A 25,638-nucleotide genomic window follows, 5' to 3' on the forward strand; every position below is an offset into this window, starting at 1 on the left:
ATTTACATCACTTTATGAAAAAAACCAGGATGTGGAAAATGGGCATGTCCGAGGAAAAATGGACGTCTGGTCACCCCACCCCAGAGAAGCTGGAGGAAGTGTCTAGGTTGAGGGAAGTGTGGAAGTCCCTGCTTTGACTGCTGCCCTCATGACCAAGCCCTGGATAAGCAGAAGAAAATGAATGGATGGATAGTCCCGATTCCTGATTTGGCCCTGGCTTTGTCTTTGTTCAGTCCTTGTCAGACACTTTAGACATTTACAATAATTTATTAAGAACTGTGACATCATCAGACGGATACAAACAATAACATTTGACATCATCATCATCATCATCATCAGGGGACAGGATATCGTGTTTACATTATTCACATCGACACATTGGACAGAAAAGTGCATAAAAGGTCCAGTGTAAAACCGTCAGAGGAACTGTTCATTACTCGGGTACATCAGCTGAGCCACTGATTAATTACAATTATTGATTTTATTTAAATTATTCTTTTAAGGCTTTTAATCAGTGCAAACACAGAATGAAGTCGGCTCCAAACCACGGTCTTTTACTGAGAGAGGGTCGGCTGTACATCTAAACACCCGAGCTGATCACCGACCGTTGGACAGGACAGAACCTGGTTTATACTGGGTTCAGACCTGGTTTAGACCTGGTTTAGTCTTGTTTTAGCCCCAGTTTAGACCTGATTTAGTACTGGGTTTAGTCTAGGGTGACCAGAATTTTCAAAATCAAAAACTAGAACACTCTGTCAGGACGTCTGGTCACCCTAGTTTAGTCGTGTTTTGGTCCTGGTCTTAGTTTAAGTCTCACGTATAAAGCTGTTAACAGAAAAAAAACAGAAAACAATTGCATATATTTATTTTCATAATCGCCCTTAGGAAAATAGTTTATTCTGCATTTGACTCGTCCTTCAGTGCCTTTGGGTCAAACCTGTCAGAGAAGTGGACCAGATGTGAGTCTGGGGAAATGCATAGACTGAATATTTAAATGGACATACGCTCCAAACAGGAAGTGAACGAATCTGGCTCCAATTCACTGAAGCTGTTTTCAGGTCGGTCAGAACAGGTGCCGGTGTCGGTTCCCACACCAGTTCCACTGGGAACTAAAGTTCTCACCAGTGAGTCAAAGTATTTACGTGAACCCATGACACATCATCGACAGAGAGTGTGGATTTACCACCAAATAAAAATAAGGCCTTATGAAAACAGACGTCACAGAGAGGAAAATAATAATCATGGGTCACATCATCAACACCAGCGAGAATTTGTACTTATACAAGTCATTATTTATGTGCCGAGCTCTGACACAACATCGATCTGCTGTGGAGAAGACGACAGCGACGACCAATACAAAGATGTAATCTTATCAGGAGAACACTGATACATGCAAGACAAACGGTACGAAATCCTTTCTGTAGACTTAAAACTTTTCATTTCATACGTGATAGTTTCAATTGCTCTTTGTTTATTTTACCGTGTGTGACCTGGATGAACGTGCTGACGTCTTCTGTGTCGTCACGGTTTGGTTAGAAAAAAAACACTTTTACTTAGTTTCCAAAGGGAACCAACTTTTCGGTTCCAGAACACTTTCATTTCCGACGTGAACACGTGAGCCAGTTCACGATTAGATGCGAGAACCGGAACCGGCACAGTTCTCTGTCGGCCTGAAAAAGCCTTTAGTGGTTCAGTCCTGGTTCAGTCCTAATTTAGTAATTAATAATAATAGACAAATCTAGAGCGAACAAATTTTCTAAATAAAAAACTGGGACATCACTCGATTGGGGTGGTTGGTGATAATAAAATAGTGAAACGAGTGTTAGGAAAACTGTTCTGCACTCGGCCCGTTCATGACTAATGTGAGTCATTATAGTCACATTTTCATTGTGTTTTTGTCATTTTTGATCAGCTTTTCTGTATTTTACTTGATGATTAATTTAATATGTAATTAAATTGATGATAGAGGCATAAATGGCAGGCAGTAAAGAGAGGCACAAATGATAATGTATGTCTCTCTTTACTGTTGGCACGGATCAGATTGGTCAAAAATAGGGACAAATCAATCCTTTTGGATAAATCTGCTGGGACAGGGGACACAGGCTCAAAACTGGGACTGTACCGGGTAAATAGGAACGTTTGGTCACCCTGGACAAAACAGAGGTCGCTCCCGCTCGCGTCGACCTCTGCCACACCATCAGTGCAGACACAGCATTGCTCCGGATTGGCTCTTTGGTTGCTATGATACTCGTGCTCGGAATTCTGCAGGCCTCGATGAGCTTCATTTGGCTGGAGCTGAACGCTGTGGGCGACGTCACACTCCCACAATCCATTTCTATAGACAGTCTATGAGTAAATGGCAGATGTGTTTTGCTCAAAGGCACGACGTCTCGGTCCTCCTCTGGCCTGTGGTCCTAGAGCCGAGTCCTCAGTGTCCCTGCAGAAACAAACGTGTTTTTATTTTAACATGGACATTCTGATATTCAAATGTATTTAATGAGAGCTTTACTGCACTTTCACTGTTATTTTTTCGGAAACGGGAAACAGTTATCAGTTTTTTCCATTTTTCATTTAAACACACCGAATCATTATCTGATTTCATACATTCTTTTGTTTTCTGTTTTTTCATTTTGGTTTTGGAGAAAAATAATGAAGAAAATAGTTAAAGAGAATTGCTGTGTGGGAGCGTAGGTGACATAGGCTTGTGTAGGGCCCGGGAGAGATCACTAGATTACTCAAACATGCATGGATGATGTCAAAAACCTCTTCAGGCAAGTTCTTGAAGAGAGAACGTTACAACAAAACTCTAAAAAAATCTATTTTTGTATGTTCTTGCATCATTTGGAGACTGACCGCTGCCGAGTGGGACAGGCGCTCAAACCGGAACTTTAGATTGGATCTGGGAGAGTTTTTATTCTCTGAAACAGGAAGGAAAATGACACATCAGTGGACAGGAAACAGGACTCCTTCAAAATAAAACACAAATAAACCAAACCTGTGGGACTTCGGCAGATGACTGGACTCCCGCCGTCCACCACGAGAGAACTCTGAGAGAGAAAGACCTGGTTTAGTCCTGATTCAGTCCTGGTTTAGTCCTGGTTCAGTCCTGTTTTAGTCCTGGTTTAGTCCTGGTTCTTGCTTGGTTCAGTCCTGGTCCTTTTAGTCCTGGTTCAGTCCTGGTTTAAGTCCTGGTTTAGTCCTCAGTCCTTGTCCTTTCAGTAGTCCTGGTTTCCTGTTTAGTCCTGGTTTTAGTCCTGGTTTAGTCCTGGTTTAATCTTGGTTTAGTCCTGGTTCAGTCCTGTTTTTAGTCCTGGCTGAGTCCTGGTTCAGTCCTGGTTTAGTTCTGGTTCAGTCCTCTTTCAGTCTTGGTTCAGTCCTGGTTTAGTCCTGGTTCAGTCTTGGTTCAGTCCTGGTTTAGTTCTGGTTCAGTCCTGGTTTAGTCCTGGTTTAGTCCTGGTTCAGTCTTGGTTCAGTCCTGGTTTAATCTTGGTTTAGTCCTGGTTTAGTCCTGGTTCAGTCTTGGTTCAGTCCTGGTTTAATCTTGGTTCAGTCCTGGTTTAGTCCTGGTTCAGACCTGGTCTTCAGAGTGGCTGTTGAAGCTGCAGGAGCTGGAGGAGGAGATTCTTTCCTTCTTCCTGCACAAAATGGCGTCAAAACACAAAACGTGTGACGTGTCTGACATTAATAAGACGAGATTGTGGAGCTGATCAGATCATGAAAAACAAATAATGAATCAATATTCAATGTTCAAAGTTCAACATTTGTGGATTAAAGTTTTGAGATTTCTTTAAAGATCCTGTAATACAAAAATGTGACTCGTGTGAACTTTAAGACATGACATCATAATATTCATCAGGGCAAAGTACTACCCTACTACTCACTACTTTGCCCTGACGAAGACCATCTTGCTGGTCGAAACACGTTAGCGTCCCTTCATGTAATAAAACACTTTTAATATATTCAGTCAGAGCCTCGGGTTTGTACTTTTCCCATTTTTACATTTTCCTGTGAGGGTAATTTTCTATTCTAATATTAACTCTCGTAGGCCTGTACTGTTATTTTTTACTCTGTTAAGACCCAGTGAAGAGCTCTACCTTTTTTTCTTCATTAGACCTGGAGTTGTGTTTTGTTTCATTCACACGTTTGAGTAACTCTTTATTATTAGCCTGTCTTCATCTCTGGAGCTCAAAATGCTCTGTTCTACCTTGTGATGTCATGAAGAGACAAAATTAATAGTGCCTCTTACATTTTGTTCAGCAGAGACGAGCAATTCCAGCTCTGAAATAGTCCAAATAAAAAACACAGTGGAGCACATCCTGTGTATGACATCACAAGGTGGTTTTGTGTTTGAGAGAAGAACTCAGCCTAAATATGCGGCGTTTGTGAGTTAAATTAGAGAATGAAAACCCGACGGAAGACCGACGGGACCCGTCGTAACCTGATGGACTCTGACAAATATTTAGAACTTATGTTTGGGCTTTGGTCAGGACTCGGACACATCACTGCGATAAGATATTGGAAATTTAAAATTAAAGACCGGCTTAAGGCCAAAACACACTACAGGATTTTTCAGTCTTAAATGATTTTTTAAAATGCAACAGAAAGCGCACACCGAGACACAAGGAGAAGATCTTAAGAGATTTTAAATCTCCGATCACAGAGACTGCAGCGGGATCTGTCAGAGGACCACAGGATATAAAGTTGTTTCCTGTCTACAGTAAAACCAGTCGCTCTGAGACTCTTAAGTGATCAAAGATCAGACTCTGCACTTCTAGTTTAGACACGAGTCAAAACTGTGTTATTATTATTTGTGAAATGTGGTGCAAAACTTCTGATACAGGATTTTTTAAGCATAAAAATTGGCGATAGATAAACAGGAAGTAGAGTCCGGTCCAGGTGCACGTGCTCACCTGTTCCTAAACCCCGCCTCTGGAGACCTCTGATTGGCTGCCTGCTCTGTCGTCTCCTCCAGCGTGTGGTGGTCCAGGCTCCTCTGTTCACTCAGAAGACTGTCAATCACAACATTTAGACCGGGTTTAGTCCGGGTTTAGTCCACGTTTAGTCAAATGAAACAGAAAACACACACCAGAGTTCTTGTAGAGGTGCAAATACAAGCAATGGTAAAATAAAAGTGAAAAAGTAAAATGCATAACATACTCAAATGACCGATGTTTAAAAGCTTTTTTTATTTTTTAAATAATGTTTTGGCAAAAAAGCCTTCGTCAGATCATTTTTCTTGCTTTGGACCACAGTATACGTTGTTGTTTAGTCCAGGTTTAGTCCAGGCTTAGTCCCAGATTAGCCTCAGTTTATCGTTAGTGACACAGGTATTTCTGGATAAAAGTGACAGCTGCAGATAACAGACTCAAGAGGAGAATGACGTCTGTTTGTTCAAATAAGACGCAGCAAAAACACTCCACTGAAGAGCCTGGTTTAGACCTGGTTTAGACCTGGTTTAGACCTGGTTTAGACCCAGTTCAGTCCTGTTTAGCCCTGGTTTAACTATACTTTAGTCTTAGTTCAGACCTGGTTTAGACCTGTTTTAGTCCTGGTTTAGTCCTGGTTTAGACCTGGCTTAGTCCTGGTTCAGTCCTGGTTCAGTCCAGGTTGGTGGTCTTACCTCCGATGTCTGTCTGTTTGACTGTCCACACTGAGAAGACGAGGGAATAATCCAGAACGTCGCTTCATAGGAGAACTAGAACTCAGCTGAGGAACCAAGGAGAGAGGAGATGAGGAGAGAGGAAACAAGGAGATGAGAGAGGAAACAAGGAGATGAGAGAGGAAAGAGGAGAGAGGAGATAAGGAAAGAGATGAGGAGATGAGGAGAGAGGAGACAAAGAGATGAGGAGAGGAGGAGAGAGGAAACGAGGAGTTGAGGAGAGAGGAGATGAGGAGAAAGGAGACAAAGAGAGAGGAAACAAGGAGATGAGACAGGAAAGAGGAGAGAGAAGAACAGGAGATGAGAGAGATGAGGTGATGAGGACATGAGGAGAGAGGAAATGAGGAGTTGAGGAAAGAGGAGAAGAGGAGATGAGGAGGGAAGAGATGAGGAGAGAGGAAACGAGGAGATGAGGAGAGAGGAGACAAAGAGAGAGGAAACGAGGTGATGAGGAGAAAGGAGAAGAGGAGATGAGGAGAGAGGAGACGAGGAGAGAGGAAACGAGGAGAGAGGAGACAGAGAGAGGAGACAGAGAGAGGAAAGGAGGAATTGAGGAGAGAGGAGAAGAGGAGAGAGATGAGAAGAAAGAAGACAAAGAGAGAGGAAACGAGGAGATGAGACAGGAAAGAGGAGAGAGGAGAAGAGGAGATGAGAGAGAGGAGACAAAGAGAGAGGAGAAGAGAAGATGAGGAGAGAGGAGAGGAGAGAGGAAATGAGGAGAAGAGGAGATGAGAAGAGAGGAAACGAGAAGTTGAGGAGAGAGGAAAGAGGAGACAAAGAGAGAAGAAACGAGGAGAGGAGGAGACAGGAGAAAAGGAAAGGGGAGATGAGGAGAGACAAAATCCACAAATGTTTTTTTCCCAGATCATTTCTATATTTCTCCAACCACACCACAGCATCTGGGAGGGCATCTGACACACAGGAGGAAGGGAGGCAAAGGAGAAACTCAATTTGTCAACTGGACAAAAGTTTTTTGGTCAAATAGGTTTCTCAGCTCGTCCAAACTGCTTCTTCAGTTCTGGTCAAATGCTGGTGGACACTTCCTTTTATCTGTCTGCAGGAGGAGCTAACTACACTGAAACTACTCTGAAACTAACACACTACCTGTTTACAGCTTCTTTAACTCCCCTCGCAAACCAATTCTTTTTTCTCACTCAGATCTGTACCTCACTGTCCTCGAAGGAGCGGCCCGAGGCTTTTAGATGGAGAAAAAAAACAACTATGAACCATGTGATTATGTAAAACAATCGGGGTAGGCTCTAATAAGTTTTTTGAGCACCAGGTCCCAAATAAGTTCCACTATTTTTGTTATTGTTTTTGAATTTTGTTGTACCTGGCTCAAACAAAATAATAAATAAATAAATAAATAAAGATGTACAGCAGACTGAGGTCCTGTGTCGCTCTCTCGTCTGTGTTGGTTCATCCTCTTGTGAAATGGCTGTTTCGTTTCTCCAGTGTAGCGCTCAAAACTAAGTCTACGTTCAGTCTGCAGGGCTTAATGCTCAATTCAGATTTTTTTGTGAAATCCAATGTTTTTACGAGGTTGTTCACGTTTCCAATTAAATGCGACTTGTATGTGATCTCCAGTGTGAACAGTAAACGGCCTGAAAGTGTCCCGCATGTGCACTGGAGACACGATGACGTCAACCGCAGTGAGCGTGCTCTGTGTTTACGGAAGTTGTCCAAACATGGACGCAGCATCGAGCACCTGGAGATTTTAAAGTTCCTCTCGTACCGGAGCCAGAACATGAACAACTAATTTGTTTTAAGGAGGAGATTGAGAAGGAGAAGGACGAGGTTTTTGGTCGTGGTGTTTTGTGGGACAGCGGCAGCGACGTCCGTTGAAAGGAACATGTGGATGTGGAGACGGAGCCAAGAGTGGTGAGTGGTGATGTGCTTTGCTTCAGTGACTCGGAGTTCATTAACAATTTTCGCCTACTTCAACACAGAATAGTGACGTTTGTGTCTTGTTGATAACGTGTAGGTGGATGAATGCACTTTGGCCGTTCAGACTGAAGTCCCATGTCAAAAGATCAGATATGTATCAGTTTCAGGAGCACATATCCAAGTGTCCTGGGTCACATTTGAAAAAATCTGATCTGTGTTGTTCAGACTGACATTAAAAGATCAGATACAGGAGCATAGGGGCCAAAAAATCGGACTTGGGTCACTTCAGGCTGCTGTTAGGCCTGCAACGATAACACATTTTGTTGGACGATTAATTGACCAAGAATTTATTGCGATAAACGATAACATTGACACTGTGAAACCAATTTCAACTAATATAATGACCATGGAAAAAAAATGCAAATACATCCTCTCAATGATCAATAAACCTTACTTTCTAAAGAACATTTAACACAGATAACCAAAAACAACAGGCCTAAATAAAACAGACTTAACACAGGACAAGCCTAATGTAGTCTGGTTGTCAGCAAGGGCTTGTTAACCAAAATGCACTTGAATAAACCATTGCTGAACCAAATACAACCAAAGCAATAAATAAAATGGATTATTAAAGCTCTGTAACAAAATTGTCCTTAAAAGTGATTTTAGTCACTGACTTACATTGGAATATTGTGTCTCGTCTCTCTGTGGCTGCTGCTGTGGCCTTGGCATTTTGGTCTTGAAGTGTTCGTATTAACCCACGACACAGGATGTTATTTCGCTATGAGGGAACCTCTGTTCTGTCTGTATCGTGTTGGTTCGGTTTTGGGATTTCAGGTTCTCCCGGGCGCTAGGCAAGTTCTGTCGCTTGGGTTTGGGTTTATAATCGGCTGTTAGGGTTTGGGACATTTCTTCTCGTCATTTGCGCTCGCTGCATTTGACTCATGTGGCTGTTGAGACGTGTCCCGCTCACCAGTGTTGATTCGGCATCGTGACTTGTTTTGGCAATGAACGGCGATGAACAGTTTTGTCACTCTGCTAGCTTGTGCTGCTAGTGCACCGCGCAGACAGCGGTGTGCAGACTACGCTCGCATCCGCTCTGTTGATAAACAGAGCGCACGTTGGTTCAAGCGTCATTACACTTTTTAAACAAGACGAGACGAGAGCGATATATGCGTCTAACATTCAGTCTCTTTGAGAGTGAGAAAGAGCGAGAGAGAGCGAGGAAAACAAACAAGCATGCAAATAGAATTTATCGTGGCTGGAAAAGTTATCGAGCTTGTTAAAAGTTATCGTACGATTAATCAAATTATTGATTATTGTTACAGGCCTAGCTGCAGTCTGAACGTAGCCTAACACACCTACTTGTTTACTCTTTCTGTTTGTAGCTTGGCCTGTTGAATTTAACTTTCAAATCAAACCAAATTTAAAAGCTTCCATTATTGGCCTGACTGACCAGAACTGAAGAAGCAGCTTGGATGAGCCGAGAAACGTATTTGCCCCCAAAAATTTTTTATCCAGTTGGCAAATTGAGTTTCTCTTTGTCTTGGATTCTACCTGAACGACTGAGGGATTTTACACATGCCAGGAGAAAGAGAGGGAGGGCATCTGACACACACAGGGACACAGGAGAGAGGGAGGGCATCTGACACACACAGGTGTACAGGAGAGAGGGAGGGCATCTGACACACACCTCGTTGGAGACGCTCAGACTGGACGGCATCTCCGATCGGCCTCTCGACATCGTTTCCATGGAGACGCTGCGACCCCTCATCGCCCTCTGAGAGAAACAAAACAGACACGAGGCTCATGCAGAAATATCTTCACCAAAATCCAGATTTTTACCGCGTGTTTGAGCAAAATGTGTCTTGCCGCAGTACAGATGAATTATTTATGTATAAGCAGCTGTTGAGGTCAAAATGAGACAGATGTGTGTATCAGACCTGAGCATTGTGCAGCTCCCAGCCCACGTACAGCCCTTGGGTTGACTCTTTAAGACCATTTGGAATTACAAAATAAACTTACTTTATAATTTTACCTCATGCATAGACTAAAGCTGCATTGCTTTTATTTTAGATGTGTTTTTTTATTATATTATAGCCTCAGTTTATCATCAGTCTCACTTTTTCATTGCTTAGTCGTAGCATAAACTCTTAGCAGTCTGATCAGCTCGTCAAAACATTTACTGCTTTTTATTTGTACATATATATATATATATATATATATACATACACACACACAGTTAATATTATGCAGGATTTTGGCCTTGGCCCTCCACAATATTTCTATTTCTGCCCCATGGAAAAAATAATTGCCCACCCCTGAAGTATAGGGATGTAACAATAGCCGAAATATCATGATATCGTATCATCAAAGTTCTCACAATAACATTGTAGATCATCACAATGTATCGAATTACAAGACTCTTAAATCCTTAAATTAAGTTTTGGTTCAGCAGTAGCTTTAAAAACAGTCGGAACTCCATAGACCATGATCCTTTGCTCCATTTCAGTGCAGACTACAAGAAGAAATAACAGTTCTGAGCACTTCTAAATAGGGATGTCCTGATCACATTTTTTACCCTCGAATCCGAGTCCGAGTCATTTGATTTTGAGTATCTGCCGATACCGAGTCCCAATCCGATACTTCTATAATACACTATACAATGAACTAAGAGCAAAGCATAAGATCCAGGATGTTTGGGGGATCAGATTGTGTTGATTTCATGTGTAGTACTTGTGAAAAATCAAATGTCCAAAACTTTAATTATATTAACTTTTCAAACCATGAACCATGATTGAAAATCTTGACTTTTCACAATCTGGTCTTGGAATGTGTAACATAGTAAACTTAATGAACTGGACAAAACAGGAACCAGACCACAACCAGATCAGACCTGAGACTCAACTCTGCACAATCTACAGTTTGTATATTTGATATTATATGGAAGCCTGTGCTTTACATATTAAACATTTAGGCTCATCTATGAAATCCAAATAATACAAAATCTTACCAAATAAAAACAAGATGACAGAGCCCCACAGCCTCACTCCCCCAGCCGCCCCAACATCCACAAACCCACCGCGGCGCGCACACCGCAACATCAGTCCCATCGCTCAATAGACACTCCATGCCGCTGGACGGACCCTCTCTGCTAAAAGCGCCAGCTCCACTGTGCAACATGCAAACAAACAGCGCCATGTGACGAGGCCATCGACCGCACAGGTGTAACAGGTAACAGCGCCCGAGCACGACACCGGCCCAAAAGTGGACGTCCCTGAGCAAGTCAGTTAAAAAAAACAAACAAAACAAAAAAAATGTTGTGTGCTGTGTGTCCTGTGTGATATATATGTATATTATTTATCCGATACCTGATCGGACCATAACAGTTGAGTTCGAATCGAGTCCGCACTTACGTGATCAGAATGAGACAACCCTACTGCAAACCGTTTAAAATGGACTAATTCTGCTTTTAGGGACAGTAAAGATCAAGTACAGAGACTTTAAATAAAACTTCTGACAGCTCTTGAATATCTGGGTTTCATGTGACGTCACAGGGCTACGTTTGTCAGCACGCAAAATCAGATGGAGGGCAGGAAGTGAACTGACTGGAGGAAAATGCCCATGTGTTGTGTAGTTTACAGGCTGTGCCAATCGTTCTAATCGAGAGAAGGAAAAGCGATTTTTTTAGAGTACCGAAAATAGTCGTCCACAAAGGTCAGAAATGGGAAAAGCTGACAGAACAACGCCGTAAAGTGGATTACAAACCTGTTTGCGGTCGGGAGGAGCAGAATTCGCTAATGCTCGTGTCTGCAGTGAACCACTTCGTCAAAGGTTTGTTACAAAGATAAATAGTTTTTTGTGGTTTACCTAAACATAAACGAATCATTAATGACTAACGGCTAACGACGTTTGTTGACATTAAATAGTTCAGATAGAGGTTACTGCCAATACACTGCAGTTTTTCCATAACAGTCTATACACATAAACTAAGAGAAACACTCACCCTGGCAAAGACCAAACCATAATCATCATTTAGGCGTTTTGCACCAAGGTTGAGGACCCATCCACTGACAAAAAAAGTTCTATGTCTCCAAACTTTTGTACTTTGCCTTCATCTGTTGTCTGGTGTAGAACGATGTCTGAAGAGCTAAATAGTTGGTGATCTCCTCTGCCTCAATTGTCGGCAAATCTTTAACTTCGGTTGAAAATTCTCTCATTTTCAATAAGATCAGGGTCACGCCCAATATATTTGTCGACTAACTGCTCGTACTTTTGCCTCGCTACTGGCTCTAAAATCCTTACAATAAGAACTCTTCTCCATATCTGTGTTCTCCAGAGCCGTGTTTGTCGTGTTTGTCTTCACTTCCTGCCCTCCACCTGAAATTCGCACATCATCGTGATCACGTGACTGAAACCCTCCGATTGTGCCCCTGTCTGTTTAACCCCGCCCACCACAGACAGGCATGCTGCTGATTGGCTCTCTCTCGCCTCAGCAGTGTGATTGACAGGTGAGGAGGCGGGTGAACCTCCTCCTCACGTCCAGCAGGAGGAGCTCACCTTCAGTGACTCCAGCAGGCCCCCGTGGGCGTGTCCGTGGGTGTGTCCGTTCTCACTCCGCCCCTCCTCCTCCTCCGACACTCCCATCAGGCACTGGGGCCCCACTCCCAGCATGCACTGGGAGCGGGTCTGCAGCTCGTCCAGGAGAGAGTCCAGCAGCGCCGCACGAGTCCGCTCCTCAAAACAAAAACAACACAGCGATTTTTTTAATTCAGTGGGGGAATTAACAGCAAACACATGACATATTTAAATCATGTTACATTTTATTGTTTTGAAAATGCAACAGTTTATTCTCGTGAAAATAATGTGTTAACATAATTAACACGTTTCACTTTTGTTTTTGACGTTCTGAGTCTCCCCGTTTACTGTGATGATGATTAAAAATACTGTTGTCATTTGGAGATTTGTTCAATAATATTCACATTTTACTCTTAAAGGTGGATGACTTGAAAATTATGATTGAGTCTGAATGAGACTGAGACCAGGACCAGGACTGAGACCAGGACCAGACCGGGACTGAGACCAGGACCAGACCAGGACCAGACCAGGAACAGGACCAGGACTGAGACCAGGACTGCGGCCAGGACCAGACCAGGACTGAAACTGGGACTGAGACTGGGAACAGGACCAGGACTGAGACCGGGACTGAGACCAGGACTGAGACCGGGACTGAGACGAGGACTGCGGCCAGGACCAGACCAGGTCCAGACCGGGACTGAGACCGGGACTGAGACCGGGACTGAGACCGGGACTGAGATCATGACTGAGACTGGGACTGAAAACAGGACAATACCAGGAACAGACCAGGACCAGACCGGGACTGAGACTGGGACCAGACCAGAAATGAGACCGGGATTGAGACTGGGACTGCGGTCAGGACCAGACCAGGTCCAGACTGGGACTGAGACCGGGACCAGACCAGTACCAGACCAGTGCCAGACCAGTACCAGACCAGTACCAGACCCGGATCACACCAGGACTAAGACTGGGACTGACACCGGGACCAGGACTGAGACTGGGACCAGACCAGGACTGAAAATGGTTTAGTCCTGGTTTAGTCTTGTTTTCAGTCCTGTTCAAGATTCAGGTTGATAACTTGAAAATTATGACTCTTTTATATCGACAATTTAACAATCACACTCACTCAGTCCACTTCTTTACACAGTCCATGGTTCAGGTGCATTTTTCAACTCGAGAAAACATTTTCCTGAGTTCCCGAGGACACCTGAACGCAGCAGGAGCGGGGTTAGAGCGTGTGGCTGTTTGTCACTCACCTCTAGGCGGGCGAAGCGTTGGCTCTTGTAGCAGGCTCTCTCTGCGTTTATCAGTTTGGTCAAAAGAAACTCCCTGAACTCTGACCCCTGAGACAAGAAGACGAAGGGTTAGTGTCACGTGTAGACCAGCAGAGGGCGCTTGGACTGTTATGTAAATACCTTGTGGAAGAACGGGGGGCGGGGCAGCGAGGGGCCAAAGGGAGGGACGTCCTCTCGAGCCGTGACTGACACCTGGTGGACGACAGGAGAACTGCACGTCAGCACAAATCATCAGCTCCTCCTCTCTCCCTCACTTTTCGTTTTCCTTCCTCTCTTCTCCTGCCCTCTCCTCACCCTTCCTCCCTCACCCTTCCTCCCTCTCCCCTCTCCCTCACCCTCCTCTGACCTTGTAGACGTCGCCCTCTTGTGGCTGCACCAGCACATACGCGTGGAGGAAGTTGGAGGCGATGACGTCCGGGGAAAACGGCGTCGGCTCCTCTTGGAAAACCACGGCCACGATGTCGTTCCCGATGTGTCTCTTCCTCTGCAGCTGAGACCGGACAAACAGGATTCAGGTTTTAAACGGGAATTGCAGCTCACGTAATTGACATTCCCTGGACGTGTAGTGCTAACTGGGGGCACTGCGTTGTCTGAAACTTTGTTAGGCTTTAATCTGATCTTTATTTTAATGTGATCTGCCCCCCCATAAAAAGATTTATAACAAGTCCCTTTCATAGTGTTTTAGTCTCTTTCCCCCATGAAGACGACATTTGGTGACCCCGTTGTTTCCTTAATGACATGTTTTGACACCTTCGCTGTTTCACTAAAGACGTGATTTGACGACCATTAGAAACGGCTCGGTTTTTCACATGTAAACAGAGACTGTGATAGGTGGGGCCACTACAGCGCACACTAGACTGACCAAGGATATGTTTTCGCAGTTTTTTCCCCGAAATTAATCGAAGTAGTGACGATTGTAGCTTCCGGAAAAAACACAACACAAAACACGAGCAATGGACACGAGCAGTTTTAGAAATAATGAGGAGCGGGTGTATTTTATGGATAAGTTTAGAGAAAGTGACTTCTATTGATTTCAAAGTGATGATGAAGTTGATTATAAAGTGGAAAACTGCGATAGCGACGGACTTTCAGAGAGTGAAACTTACTAAGGTGAGAATGCCAGTGATGCGTCTGTATGAAGTCCTGTGATATCTGAACAAACTATCGGGGACTTTATACTCGATTATGAACCAAAATTGCCCCGAAATCTGAATGTTGCTCAGGCAAGTCCTTTGAAATATTTCAGTCTTCTTTTCCAAGATGCAATATATTTATTTATTTATTTATTGGATCCCCATTAGCCTTTACTGGGGTAAAGACTATTCTTCCTGGGGTCCAAGTTGGCATAATTTACAATAAAATTTTCCATTATAATAACAAAACGTTCACACATAAGTTCATACAGTCCACAATAGTGACTATATATAATTCTGTACAATTTCCAATATATTTCTTTAACATTTTCTTAAAACTTGGTTCATTCTTGTGAACAGTTAAGGATTGGGGGAGCGTGTTCCAAAGCAGTATCGCTCTGTACAGAACACTTCTTTTCAGAGCATTAGTCCTGGGCAGTGGAAATATAAAATGTCCACGTGAAGCTTGTCTTGTGATAAAACCTGCCGACCACTAGAAGGCAGTAGTTGTACAAACAGGCTCAACGGTCTTTGTAAAATACAGACATTTTAAAAAAACAAAATAAGGCTACAGGTAAATCTGTCCTCAACAGTAAACCAGGAACCTCTCATGCACGACGCTCACGCTGGTCCTAAACCGGCCGCGCAGAGCCAGACGAGCCGCCCTGTTCTGGATTAGTTGAAGTTTGACAAGATCCTTTTTTGAGGCACTTGACCAGATTACAGAGCAGTGTCTAAATGTGAAAGGACCAGAGACTGAATAACCAAGAAAGTAACCAAGGTGACAAATACTGAACACCCACTGATGAGGAAGAGTTTTATTATTATATTATAATAAGCTAAATTGGTTGAACTAAATGAACTGAATAAGTTAAATAAGTTGAATAAGCTAAATGAGTTAAATAAGTTAAATGGAAAAAACGAATTAGGTGCACTCAAGTGTACAACAGGTAAACACAGGTGTGAAGCGCTTTCTGCTACGTCAGATCATCGTTGTAGCAGCTTTAGTTTGTAGTCACGTGGGAGGGTGGCAGAAATACACTGCAATTTGTTAAAAAAAAATGCATAATCAATCTAAAAAACACTTCAGCGACAAATACAAGGCCCACACGTCACTCTTAGAAGGTAGAAAGCTCTGAAAAGTTGATTTTGCATGAGATGGGCCCTTTAAACTTTTTGAATTTGCATCGTTTCTGTACTTGAAGCTGTTTTCTTGAACTGAGACGCATTGGGTCACGTCTGACTTTTTCACAGTTTAATCCTAAAAACTAAAGTATTTGAGCATGAAGCCCTTCTCTGTTTTATAACTTTCATTAACAGTTTAAATACAAAACTTTCACAGATGCCGAGCGAATATTTATCAGTACAACAATTTATTTTCGAGTCTATTTTCAGGTTTGTCCAAAGTCCAGTTACTATGGCAACTACAGCACTCACCTGAAGTATCTGAGCTCAGTTAGAAAATCTGACAAAACGATTAAGGTTCAAAAGTGTTCTGACCCGCAGAGGACATGGGGTCACACAGGGGTCACTCAAGGGTCATACAGGGGTCACGTGGGGGTCAGAGGTCATACCTGTTGGGGATCTCCGGGGCTGTAGGGCAGTTTAGTGCAGACGTGGAACATCACCTCCTGATCCCTGTGCACCGTGTAGACCGACTCAGACCCGGTCTGACCGTGGACCACATCCAGACCGCCCCGGAACCTGTCCAAGACCAGACACCCGAGAGAGACCTGAGACTAAACCAGGACTAGAGACCAGAGAGAGACCTGAGACTAAACCAGGACCAGAGACCCGAGAGAGACCTGAGACTAAACCAGGACCAGAGACCAGAGAGAGACCTGAGACTAAACCAGGACCAGAGACCAGAGAGAGACCTGAGACTAAACCAAGAACCAGACACCCGAGAGAGACCTGAGACTAAACCAGGACTAGAGACCTGAGAGAGACCTGAGACTAAACCAGGACTAGAGACCAGAGAGAGACCTGAGACTAAACCAGGACCAGAGACCAGAGAGAGACCTGAGACTAAACCAGGACCAGAGACCAGAGAGAGACCTGAGACTAAACCAGGACCAGAGACCAGAGAGAGACCTGAGACTAACCAGGACCAGAGACCAGAGAGAGACCTGAGACTAAACCAGGACCAGAGACCAGAGAGAGACCTGAGACTAAACCAGGACAGAGACCAGAGAGAGACCTGAGACTAAACCAGGACCAGAGACCAGAGAGAGAGACCTGAGACTAAACCAGGACCAGAGACCAGAGAGAGACCTGAGACTAAACCAGGACTAGAGACCAGAGAGAGACCTGAGACTAAACCAGGACCAGAGACCAGAGAGAGACCTGAGACTAAACCAGGACCAGAGACCAGAGAGAGACCTGAGACTAAACCAGGACCAGAGACCAGAGAGAGACCTGAGACTAAACCAGGACCAGAGACCAGAGAGAGACCTGAGACTAAACCAGGACTAGAGACCAGAGAGAGAGCGTCTCAACCAAGATTAAACCAGGACCAGAGAGAGGCCTGATCTGGGATTAAACCAGGACCAGAGACCAGAGAGTGTCTGAACCAAGACTAAACCAGGACCAGAGACCAGAGAGAGACCAGATCTAAACCAGGCCTAAACTAGGACCAAACAGAGGCCTGATCCGGGATTAAACCAGGACCAGATAGAGCATCTGAACCAAGACTAAACCAGGACTAGAGACCAGAGAGAGACCTGATCTGAACCAGGCCTAAACCAGGACCAGAGAGAGGCCTGATCTGGGATTAAACCAGGACCAGAGACCAGAGAGAGAGAGAGCCTCTGAACCAAGCCTAAACCAGGACTAGACCAGGACTGACCCGCTGAAGTCCTGCAGCTCCACTGTGTGTCCGATCAGAGACAGAAACTCTTTGAAGGCCTCGGTCTCCTCTGTGTTACTGAACAGCTCCTCCTCGGTCACCTGAAACAAACACCACAAACTTAATGGTTTAAAGAGCAGGTTTTTTAATTCTATGAGTTTTTTTTTTCTGCAAACACACAACAGATCACCGTGTTATCTTTTATTGTTTTGAAATGTTATATTCACCACAAAATAATGTATTAATGAAACTACAACACATTGCATCAGGTTTGTGAAGTTGTTGCTTATAATTTTATACAGGGTGACCAAATGTTCAAAATAAAAAACTGGGATGCCCGTTTTGTAGGGATGTAACAATAATCGAAATATCGTGAGATCGTATCGTCAAAGTTCTCACAATAATATCGTGGAGCGTCACAATTTATCGAATTACAAGTGTCTTTGCTTAAATGAAGAGTTATGGTGCAAAAAACACAGAGGGAACTACATAGACCAGGGGTCGGCAACCCAAAATGCTCAAAGAGCCATATTGGCCCAAAAAAACAAAAACCATACCTGCCTGGAGCCGCAAAAAATGAAAAGCCTTATATAAACCTAATATGAAGGGAACACAGGCTGTCAGTATATTAGCTGTATAAACTGACTATTAAAATGACTAAGTAGGCTACAAATACAAAATGAGCATTCATGATTACACAAACCCCTTTTGTGACCCTCTCATACTCGGTGCGCCGTCTGTAGCCACTGAAATCAGGTGGTTAGTGTTTATTCCTTTGTCATTTAGGCCCCGTTTACATGTACACGGGTATTTTTAAAAACTGAGACATTTCCCTGAGTTTGTTCACATCGTTTACACGTTAAATCGCCTCTGAAAACAAATCTTTCTAAAAACTCCGGCTAGAGTGGAGATTTTGGAAAACTGGTTTCACATTTGCGTGTAAACTGAGATAAACTGAGTTTTAGGAGCTGACGCGCTGAAAGTGTGACCGACGTTTACCTGTTGCTTTGACGATGATGATGGAAGTATTCAGAGCAGCAGTCGCATTTCTTCTGATCGTGCATAGGAGCACTCAGAAAATAAACCCGGAGCAGAAGCTCTGAACTCGGGCAGCAGCACTAAACACATGGGAGCACTCAGTGCTTAGCCCCTCAAGACGGGGCTGCGGGGAAAGCGCTTCTCAGGTGGAGGAACCGGACACCACCCCCGCTTCAGCTCATCTATTTGTTCTGCTGAAACACTTTTCAGGTGTTTGCATTTGCACACAGCTGATGGATCAGATCCATGACCAGAGATGAACGAGGGTTTTACCCCTAAAGAAACCAGATTAAAACAACAACAACAAAAAAATCATTCCTTTTCCATTTTCACTCATTTTTGAAAAAGCTCCAGGGAGCCACTAGGGGAGTGCTATAGGAGCCGCAGGTTGCCGACCCCTGACATAGACCATGATCCTTTGCTCCGTTTCAGTGCAGACTACAAGAAGAAATAACAGTTCTAGCACTTTTAAGTCTTAGTTCTTTGGATTAAGTTTTGTCAAGGCATTTTAAGAGGAAAAAGTCGCATAGCCTCCACAAAATATCACAATAAATATCGTACTGTGAGATGTTTATTGTGAAAATAACGTACAGAGAGATTTGGATATTGTTACATCCCTAATCATGAGCCTCCCACCATATTGTGAGCTTTCCCACGATATCGCAATAAATATCGAACCGTGAGGTTCATAACGTGACGACATCGTATCATGAGACTTAGATATCGTTACAGCCCTAGTGATTTGTAATAATAAAATTGTGAAACGAGCATGTAATTAAAAAAAAATTGTTGCACTTGGCCCATTCGTGACTAACATGTGAGCCATTTTCTTCGTGTTTTGGTTATTTTTAAGCAGCTTTTTAGTATTTCACCTAAACAAATGACAACGTATGCCTCTTTTTACTGTCGGGTGGGATCAAATTTGTCAAAAATAAGGACACCTGGGACATTTCTTGTATAAAACAGGGACAAATCAGTAGTTTTGGATAAATCTGCTGGGACAGGAGACACAGTAATTAGGGACGTCTGGTCACCCTAGTTTTATATCATGTTTTTGGGAGCATGGATGACGTAACCTTGTGGGCTAGATTACTCAAACATGCATGGATGACATATAAAAAAAATAAAAAAAATTGCATAATACCTATTCTTTAAAGACCCACAATCACAGCTTATATCTGATATTAAACAATTATATTACATTTAACTCTGACCTGTCCGAACCTCTGCAGAATCACTCCAAACTTAAAGGTGCTGTTGACTTCATGTTCGTCGAAGTTCACGATGAGTTCAGACGCCTGGAACAAAAACAAAACAATCAGGGATCTTAACGTGTGAATGAAGAATGATGTAATGGTTCTGTAAAACACTCTGGGGGTCTTAAAATCCAGCTCCACATGTGGGACAAATACACGTTTATCTGATAACACATGTTTATTATCGTGCAGCTGCAATAAAACATCATAGACTGTGTGAGGAGGTGAACCAAATGAGTGTGATGAATCCGTGTGTCGTTCATTCATTCGTTTTTCAATATAAAACCAAAAATAAGAACACGAAAAAACTGCTATTTTCTTCATTATTTGTTTCCAGAACCAAAATGAAAAAACAGATAATGATTCATTTTTTCAGTTTTTGATTTTATGTTGAAATGAAAAATGGAAAAAACGGATAACAGCCATTTCCCGTTTACGTGACTTAAAATGAGATGCTGGACTGAACCAGGACTAAACCAAGACTAAACCAGGACTAACCCAGGTCCAGGACCAGACCGGAACCAAACCGAAGCTGAGACCAGGACTGAATCCGGGACCAGGATCAGGACTGAGCCTGGGACTGAGACCGGGACCGGGACCAGACCAGAACTGGGACCAGAACTGAGACCGGGAAAAGGACCAGAACTGGGACAGGACTGAGACCGGGACCAGACCAGAATCAGACTGGGACTGAGACCGGGACTGAGACCAGGACTGAGACAGGGACCAGACCAGGACTGGGATCAGGACTGGGCCAGGACTGAGACCGGGAACAGGACCAATACTTGCGACCAGGACTGAGACCGGGACCAAACCAGAACCAAACTGGGACTGAGACCGGAATCAGGACCAGACCAGGACTGAAAATGGTTTAGTCCTGTTTCAGTCCAGCATCATAGTTTAAGTCTCGTAAACGGTCGTTATCCATTTTTTTTCCATTTTTCATTTAAACACAAAATCGAAAACTGAAAAAAATGAATCATTATCTGTTTTTTCATTTTGGTTTTGGAGACAAATAATGAAGAAAATAGATGTTTTTTCATTTTCTTATTTTTGATTATATATTGAAAAACGAATGAACGAACGATACACGGATTGTGACATCACCCAGAGCGGCTTCAGTCAAATGAAGCTCATCAAGGCTTGCAATTACACGGTGAATTTGGGGCCAATTTCCATATTTGGACTTCCCATCCTTAATATCATAGCAACCAAAGAGCCAATCCGGAGCAAGGCTGCTGAAGGCCTCTTCCTGCTGGTTTATCAAGTAGAGGACGCTTAGCATCTCTGACAATCAAACCTGTTTCTAGTGCTTGCAGGAGATATAAATAATTAATATTTATATCTTACGGAAATAAAATCGCTAAATCAAAACCCAGGATCATGTAGAGTGAGTTGAAACAATTTTTAGACCAAAATGAGGACTCTGACCTTTGGGAAGAGGACGGGGTAGAAGCGCTGAGTCCCGGCTTCTGGGTTCAGCAGCTGCAACACAAAAACATGGAATAAGAACAGATTTAGAGAATTAAAAAAGAGGATATGAGTGTGTGTGACGTGTGTGTGTGTGTGTGTGTGAGACCTGGGCCAGTTCAGGGACACTAGGGATTTCTGGGACTTCGCTCAGAGACAGGCGATGGTAAATGCTTTTCTCTTTAGACCTGAAAGAAACAGAAAAGATGACATGTTTAGTCCTGTCCTGGTCTGGTCCTTGGTCTGGTCTTTGGTCTAGTCCTGGTCTCGGTCTTACCTGATGATGACGTGTAAAAACTCCTGGTCACCGGCCTCGTGTCTCACAGACAGCAGGAGGGGCCCCGCGGCGCCAAAGGGACTGCAGAAGTTCAGGTGCTCCTACAAAATAAAAGCCCAACATCAAACTGTGCACAGGACTAAAGGAAACTCAGAGCTGGAGAGATGCATCAGTTTAAAACCTAAAACTAGTCACTTTTTCAAATTAACTTTCAATTTGAGATTTAGTTGAGACCGAACAGCTCAGCTCTTGTGTCTAAAAAGCACGGAGGAAGAACAACAGCCTTAAGACCTGCATCTCATCCTCTGCACAGAATGTGATTTTCAACAATCATACTTTCTTTAGACCTTTTTCACAACGATCGAAGTGTAGGTTTGCGGAACTTCCAGTTAATGGTTTTCTGTGGCAAAATGTGTGTGTAAATGTCTTCATAAATCCGTTTGAGTGAACAAGTTACCATATTTTCCGGGCTATTAGGTGCTCTGGATTATAAGGCTCCAAACTTTTTCATCCAGTGAGCTACTTTTACAAAATGAAAATGCCAGAGAGCTACTAATTTTATCGGTCACAAAAAATGTAGTATATATAAGAGTCAGGGCGAGCATTAGATGAGGTAAAATTAATGCCTATAAAACATAAACCTTTATTCACTTATTAGTGTTCAAAGTTAGGCATCAAAATGACATGTACAAATTTGGTAACACTTTAGTTTAGGGACCACATATTAATTGCTAACTAAGTGGTAATTGCTATACTAAAAAACAGTTTATTAGCTATTAGTCGGTATTAATCAAACTTTTAATAATGCTTATTAAGATTTCAGTGTATGCATAAAAACATCTATTGTAATCTCCACTACTTTAATTGGAAGACAATAGCTAATGAATTAGTGCAAAATATGGCCTTATTACCGTATTTTCCGGGCTATTAGTTGCTCTAGATTATAAGGTGCACTGTCATTAAATGGTCTATTTTCGAACTTTTTTCACAAATAAACCACGTGGGACTTTAAAGGAAACCCAACAGTTGGATGGGTGGGTGGTTTTGTTTGTTTGTGGAGTTCACGGTGACTCTGGGCTTTGTTCAGTTGTGGCGTGTAGGGAGGGTGTGTCTGGGACCAACGGATTGTCGGCGTGTTCGCAGTGACTCAGTTGTTCAGTTGTGTCTAGAAGTGGCACATTGCACTCGCTTTTTCGGTTCGTTCCTCCGTTCCGTTCCTCGTCGGCGTGGAGTGATGAGTGTGTCTGTGGGTGTTTTTCGCTGTGCGGTCTCTGTCTGCTCCGTGTGTGTTTGAGTGTTCTGCGGGTGGTGCGGCTTTGTAGTTTACTGAAGTCGTGTTGGAACACCTGAGTGGATTCTTGTATAGGGCGCTCTGGATTGTGGGGCGCATAGTTGTTTTTTGATGGGGTTGGAGGCTTAAGAGTGCTCCCTATAGTCCAGAAAATACGGTAGTCTTGGTGTAGTCCTGGTTTAGTCCTGATTTAGTCCTGACCCGCCCGTGTGTAGCCACTACCCGCCCGCATACCCGCCTGTAAAATTTCAGAACGTTAAAACCTGCCTGTTTCAGCAACTATTTGTCCATACCCGTCCAGTGCAGGACTCTGGTCTAAACCAAGGACGCGTCCCTCTATAGTTTGTGTATAAAAGTCATTGTACAGTCTCTGCATGGAAATGTCGGCCCAGACTCCTTGTACAAGTACTGCGTTCTAATAAATTATCTGGACTTTATTTCTGTTTCAAGTGTTCAGCAGAATCTAACGAACATGAGAGGAAAAGGCTGCTTCCTAAACAATCGATTAGTTTAATTTTCGATGACTTTCTCCAATAAAATAGTCTGGGTTACAGAAGATTAAAGATCCCATACGACGAGGTCTGTACCCGTCCTACGAAGTACTTCCTGTAGGCCCGCGCCACCTCCTGTCCTGCTTCTTCAATCCCACAATCCCCTTGGGCCGCTTCCTCTGCGCTCTCCTCGATCCAGTACCCCCCGAACTGAGGACGCACCACCTGGGGGAACGGCGCCCCCCTCTGCAGCACCTGGGAAGAGCGGGCACAGGTGAGGAGCGAGGAAAGAGGGAGGAGGGAGGGCATCTGACACACGGGGATAAGACTCTGACGTACCTCCTGGATGCTCGGGTAGGGGATATAGTCGTCCTGGATCAGAAAACAAAGATCACATTTATAAAAGATCTAAACAGACTTTTTTCACAATGTCCGGAAGTGCCTCGCTGTAGATTTGTGGAACTTCCGGTTTATGTTTTTCTGTATAAATGTCTAGCGTATTTTTTACCAGCTTCAAAAATCTGTTCACCAAATTTTCAACCAACACCATCCACAAAGGATAAACACAAAGAATTTATCCAAGACTATCAAGGTAAGAAAGACGAAAACTTAAAGGCGAACAACGACTACGCATTAGTGAACTACTGAGCAAAACTAACGTGACGGTCATAAATAAAATTAAGTAACTTGTTCACTCAGACACTTCAATTAAAATAAAAAATTGATTTCGTGACGTTGTTAGTTTTGCTCAGGGGTCCAGCTCCTAAACACGCATCCTGAATTTCGGACTTCCTGTCATCTCGCAATTCATACTGGGAAGGATCCTCCAAAAAAGTGAGCATCAAACCTCCATGTTTGTTTTCCCAGTGGGATGCGTCTGTTGTCAAAGTCAATCTTTTCAAGTCTTTTGAACCATATCACTTTTGTTTCTGGTTCTAATATTGTCATATTTTAGTTTTGGGATTCGTACATTGTAGTTGTGTGGTTGTTGGATCCTAACAGCGGAAAACAGGCTTCGGAAGTTTGTAAACTTCATAACTGCAAAAGTGAATCAGATGTGTGTGACTGCAAACCTCACTCCTGTGGATCAATCCTGTCCATCACCTTCACCTTTCACTATTTTTCAATTCCGTTGGGAAGAGAAACAGTTTGAACGGAGGTTTGAGTCACACACATCTGATTCACTTTTGCATTTATGGAGTTCGCAAACACATTTCTCAAGCCGTTTTCCGCTGTTAGGATCCAACAACCACACAATTATTACGTCTGAATCCCAGAACTAAAATATGACAATATCAGAACCAGAAACAAAAGTGATATGGTTCAAAAGACTTGAAAAGATCGACTTTGACAATAGACACATCCCACTGGGAAAACAAACATGGAGGTTTAATGCTCACTTTTTCGGAAAATCCTTCCCAGTGTGAATTGCGCAATGACCAGAAGTGTGAAATTCGGGATGCATGTATTTAGACATATCTTCAGTAGACCAGAAAAACTTGCAGGGATGGAAGAAGGTTTATCCTTTGCCGACCTTGTTGAAGTTTTGGTGATGGTGCAAATTTATGAAGCTACGCCAGACATTTACACTGATATTTTGTAATAGAAAACCATTAACCAGAAGTCATGCAAATCTATAGTACAGCACTTCAGGACGTCATGAAAAGGTGAGTGAACACAAATAAAGTAAAAAAAAATAAAAAGGTTAAATTGTGATTGGTCGATATGAAGACGGGGGCAGACAGAGGGCTGTGATTGGTCGATATGATATGAGGACAGGGGCAAACGGAGGGCTGTGATTGGTCGATATGAGGACAAGGGCAGACAGAGGGCTGTGATTGGTCGATGTGAGGATGGGGGCAGGCACAGGGCTGTGATTGGTCGATATGAGGACATGGGCAGATGGAGGGCTGTGATTGGTCGATATGATATGAGGACGGGGGCAGACAGAGGACTGTGACTGGTCGATATGAGGATGGGGGAAGAGGCAGGGCTGTGATTGGTCAATTAAACGTGCCTTTTGTCTTTGAGGAATTGACTTCATTTCGACCACCTCAGGAACCTGCTGCAGAAGACCTGGTTTAGACCTGGTTTAGTCTTGGTTTAGACCTGGTAAAGTCTGGGTTTAGTCCTGGTTTAGTCCTGGTGTAGTTCTAGTTTGGTTCTGGTTTAGTCCAGTTTTTTCTTACCTGCAGTTTTTCCATTGAGCCAAAGAAATTAGCCGTCTGTCAAAAGAGAAAGAGAAAGAAAACACTTAATGTATTCTGTGTAGCAACAGGTAGTAGTAGTAATAGCAGTAGAAGTAGTATTAGTAGTAGTAGTAGTATTTTTACCTTGATGGTGGGTGGGGCAGTTCTGGGGGGAGACGGGGGACAGTTGGATAAAGACACATTGGACTCCTGTTTCCTGTGGACA

The 25,638-nt window shown here is 43.3% G+C and overlaps 1 protein-coding gene across 1 annotated transcript in view; it reads right to left on the reverse strand.

The window, feature by feature from the left end:
- Positions 1 to 337: 337 nt before the first annotated feature.
- The window catches only part of LOC110159843 (rap1 GTPase-activating protein 2-like), a 30,102-nt gene continuing 4,801 nt past the window's right edge, over positions 338 to 25,638 (reverse strand). Inside the window, exons 3-23 of the mRNA XM_055149021.1 lie at positions 25,557 to 25,629; positions 25,413 to 25,448; positions 23,563 to 23,595; positions 23,320 to 23,478; positions 21,442 to 21,542; positions 21,274 to 21,352; positions 21,126 to 21,179; positions 19,653 to 19,736; positions 17,401 to 17,501; positions 16,127 to 16,256; positions 13,766 to 13,909; positions 13,540 to 13,611; positions 13,381 to 13,467; positions 12,107 to 12,283; positions 9,240 to 9,326; positions 5,621 to 5,706; positions 4,911 to 5,009; positions 3,575 to 3,635; positions 2,996 to 3,047; positions 2,854 to 2,918; positions 338 to 2,437 (exon numbers count right to left, since the gene is read on the reverse strand). Of these exons, the coding sequence (XP_055004996.1) occupies positions 2,429 to 2,437; positions 2,854 to 2,918; positions 2,996 to 3,047; positions 3,575 to 3,635; positions 4,911 to 5,009; positions 5,621 to 5,706; positions 9,240 to 9,326; positions 12,107 to 12,283; positions 13,381 to 13,467; positions 13,540 to 13,611; positions 13,766 to 13,909; positions 16,127 to 16,256; positions 17,401 to 17,501; positions 19,653 to 19,736; positions 21,126 to 21,179; positions 21,274 to 21,352; positions 21,442 to 21,542; positions 23,320 to 23,478; positions 23,563 to 23,595; positions 25,413 to 25,448; positions 25,557 to 25,629 (1,789 nt within the window). The 3' untranslated portion in view covers positions 338 to 2,428. The remainder of the gene's footprint in view (positions 2,438 to 2,853; positions 2,919 to 2,995; positions 3,048 to 3,574; positions 3,636 to 4,910; positions 5,010 to 5,620; positions 5,707 to 9,239; positions 9,327 to 12,106; positions 12,284 to 13,380; positions 13,468 to 13,539; positions 13,612 to 13,765; positions 13,910 to 16,126; positions 16,257 to 17,400; positions 17,502 to 19,652; positions 19,737 to 21,125; positions 21,180 to 21,273; positions 21,353 to 21,441; positions 21,543 to 23,319; positions 23,479 to 23,562; positions 23,596 to 25,412; positions 25,449 to 25,556; positions 25,630 to 25,638) is intronic.

The sequence above is a fragment of the Boleophthalmus pectinirostris genome, unplaced genomic scaffold (genome assembly GCF_026225935.1).
Source record: "Boleophthalmus pectinirostris isolate CB_2022bp ecotype Guang Dong unplaced genomic scaffold, ASM2622593v1 HiC_scaffold_12, whole genome shotgun sequence".
In the NCBI taxonomy this organism is placed as follows: Eukaryota; Metazoa; Chordata; class Actinopteri; order Gobiiformes; family Gobiidae; genus Boleophthalmus; species Boleophthalmus pectinirostris.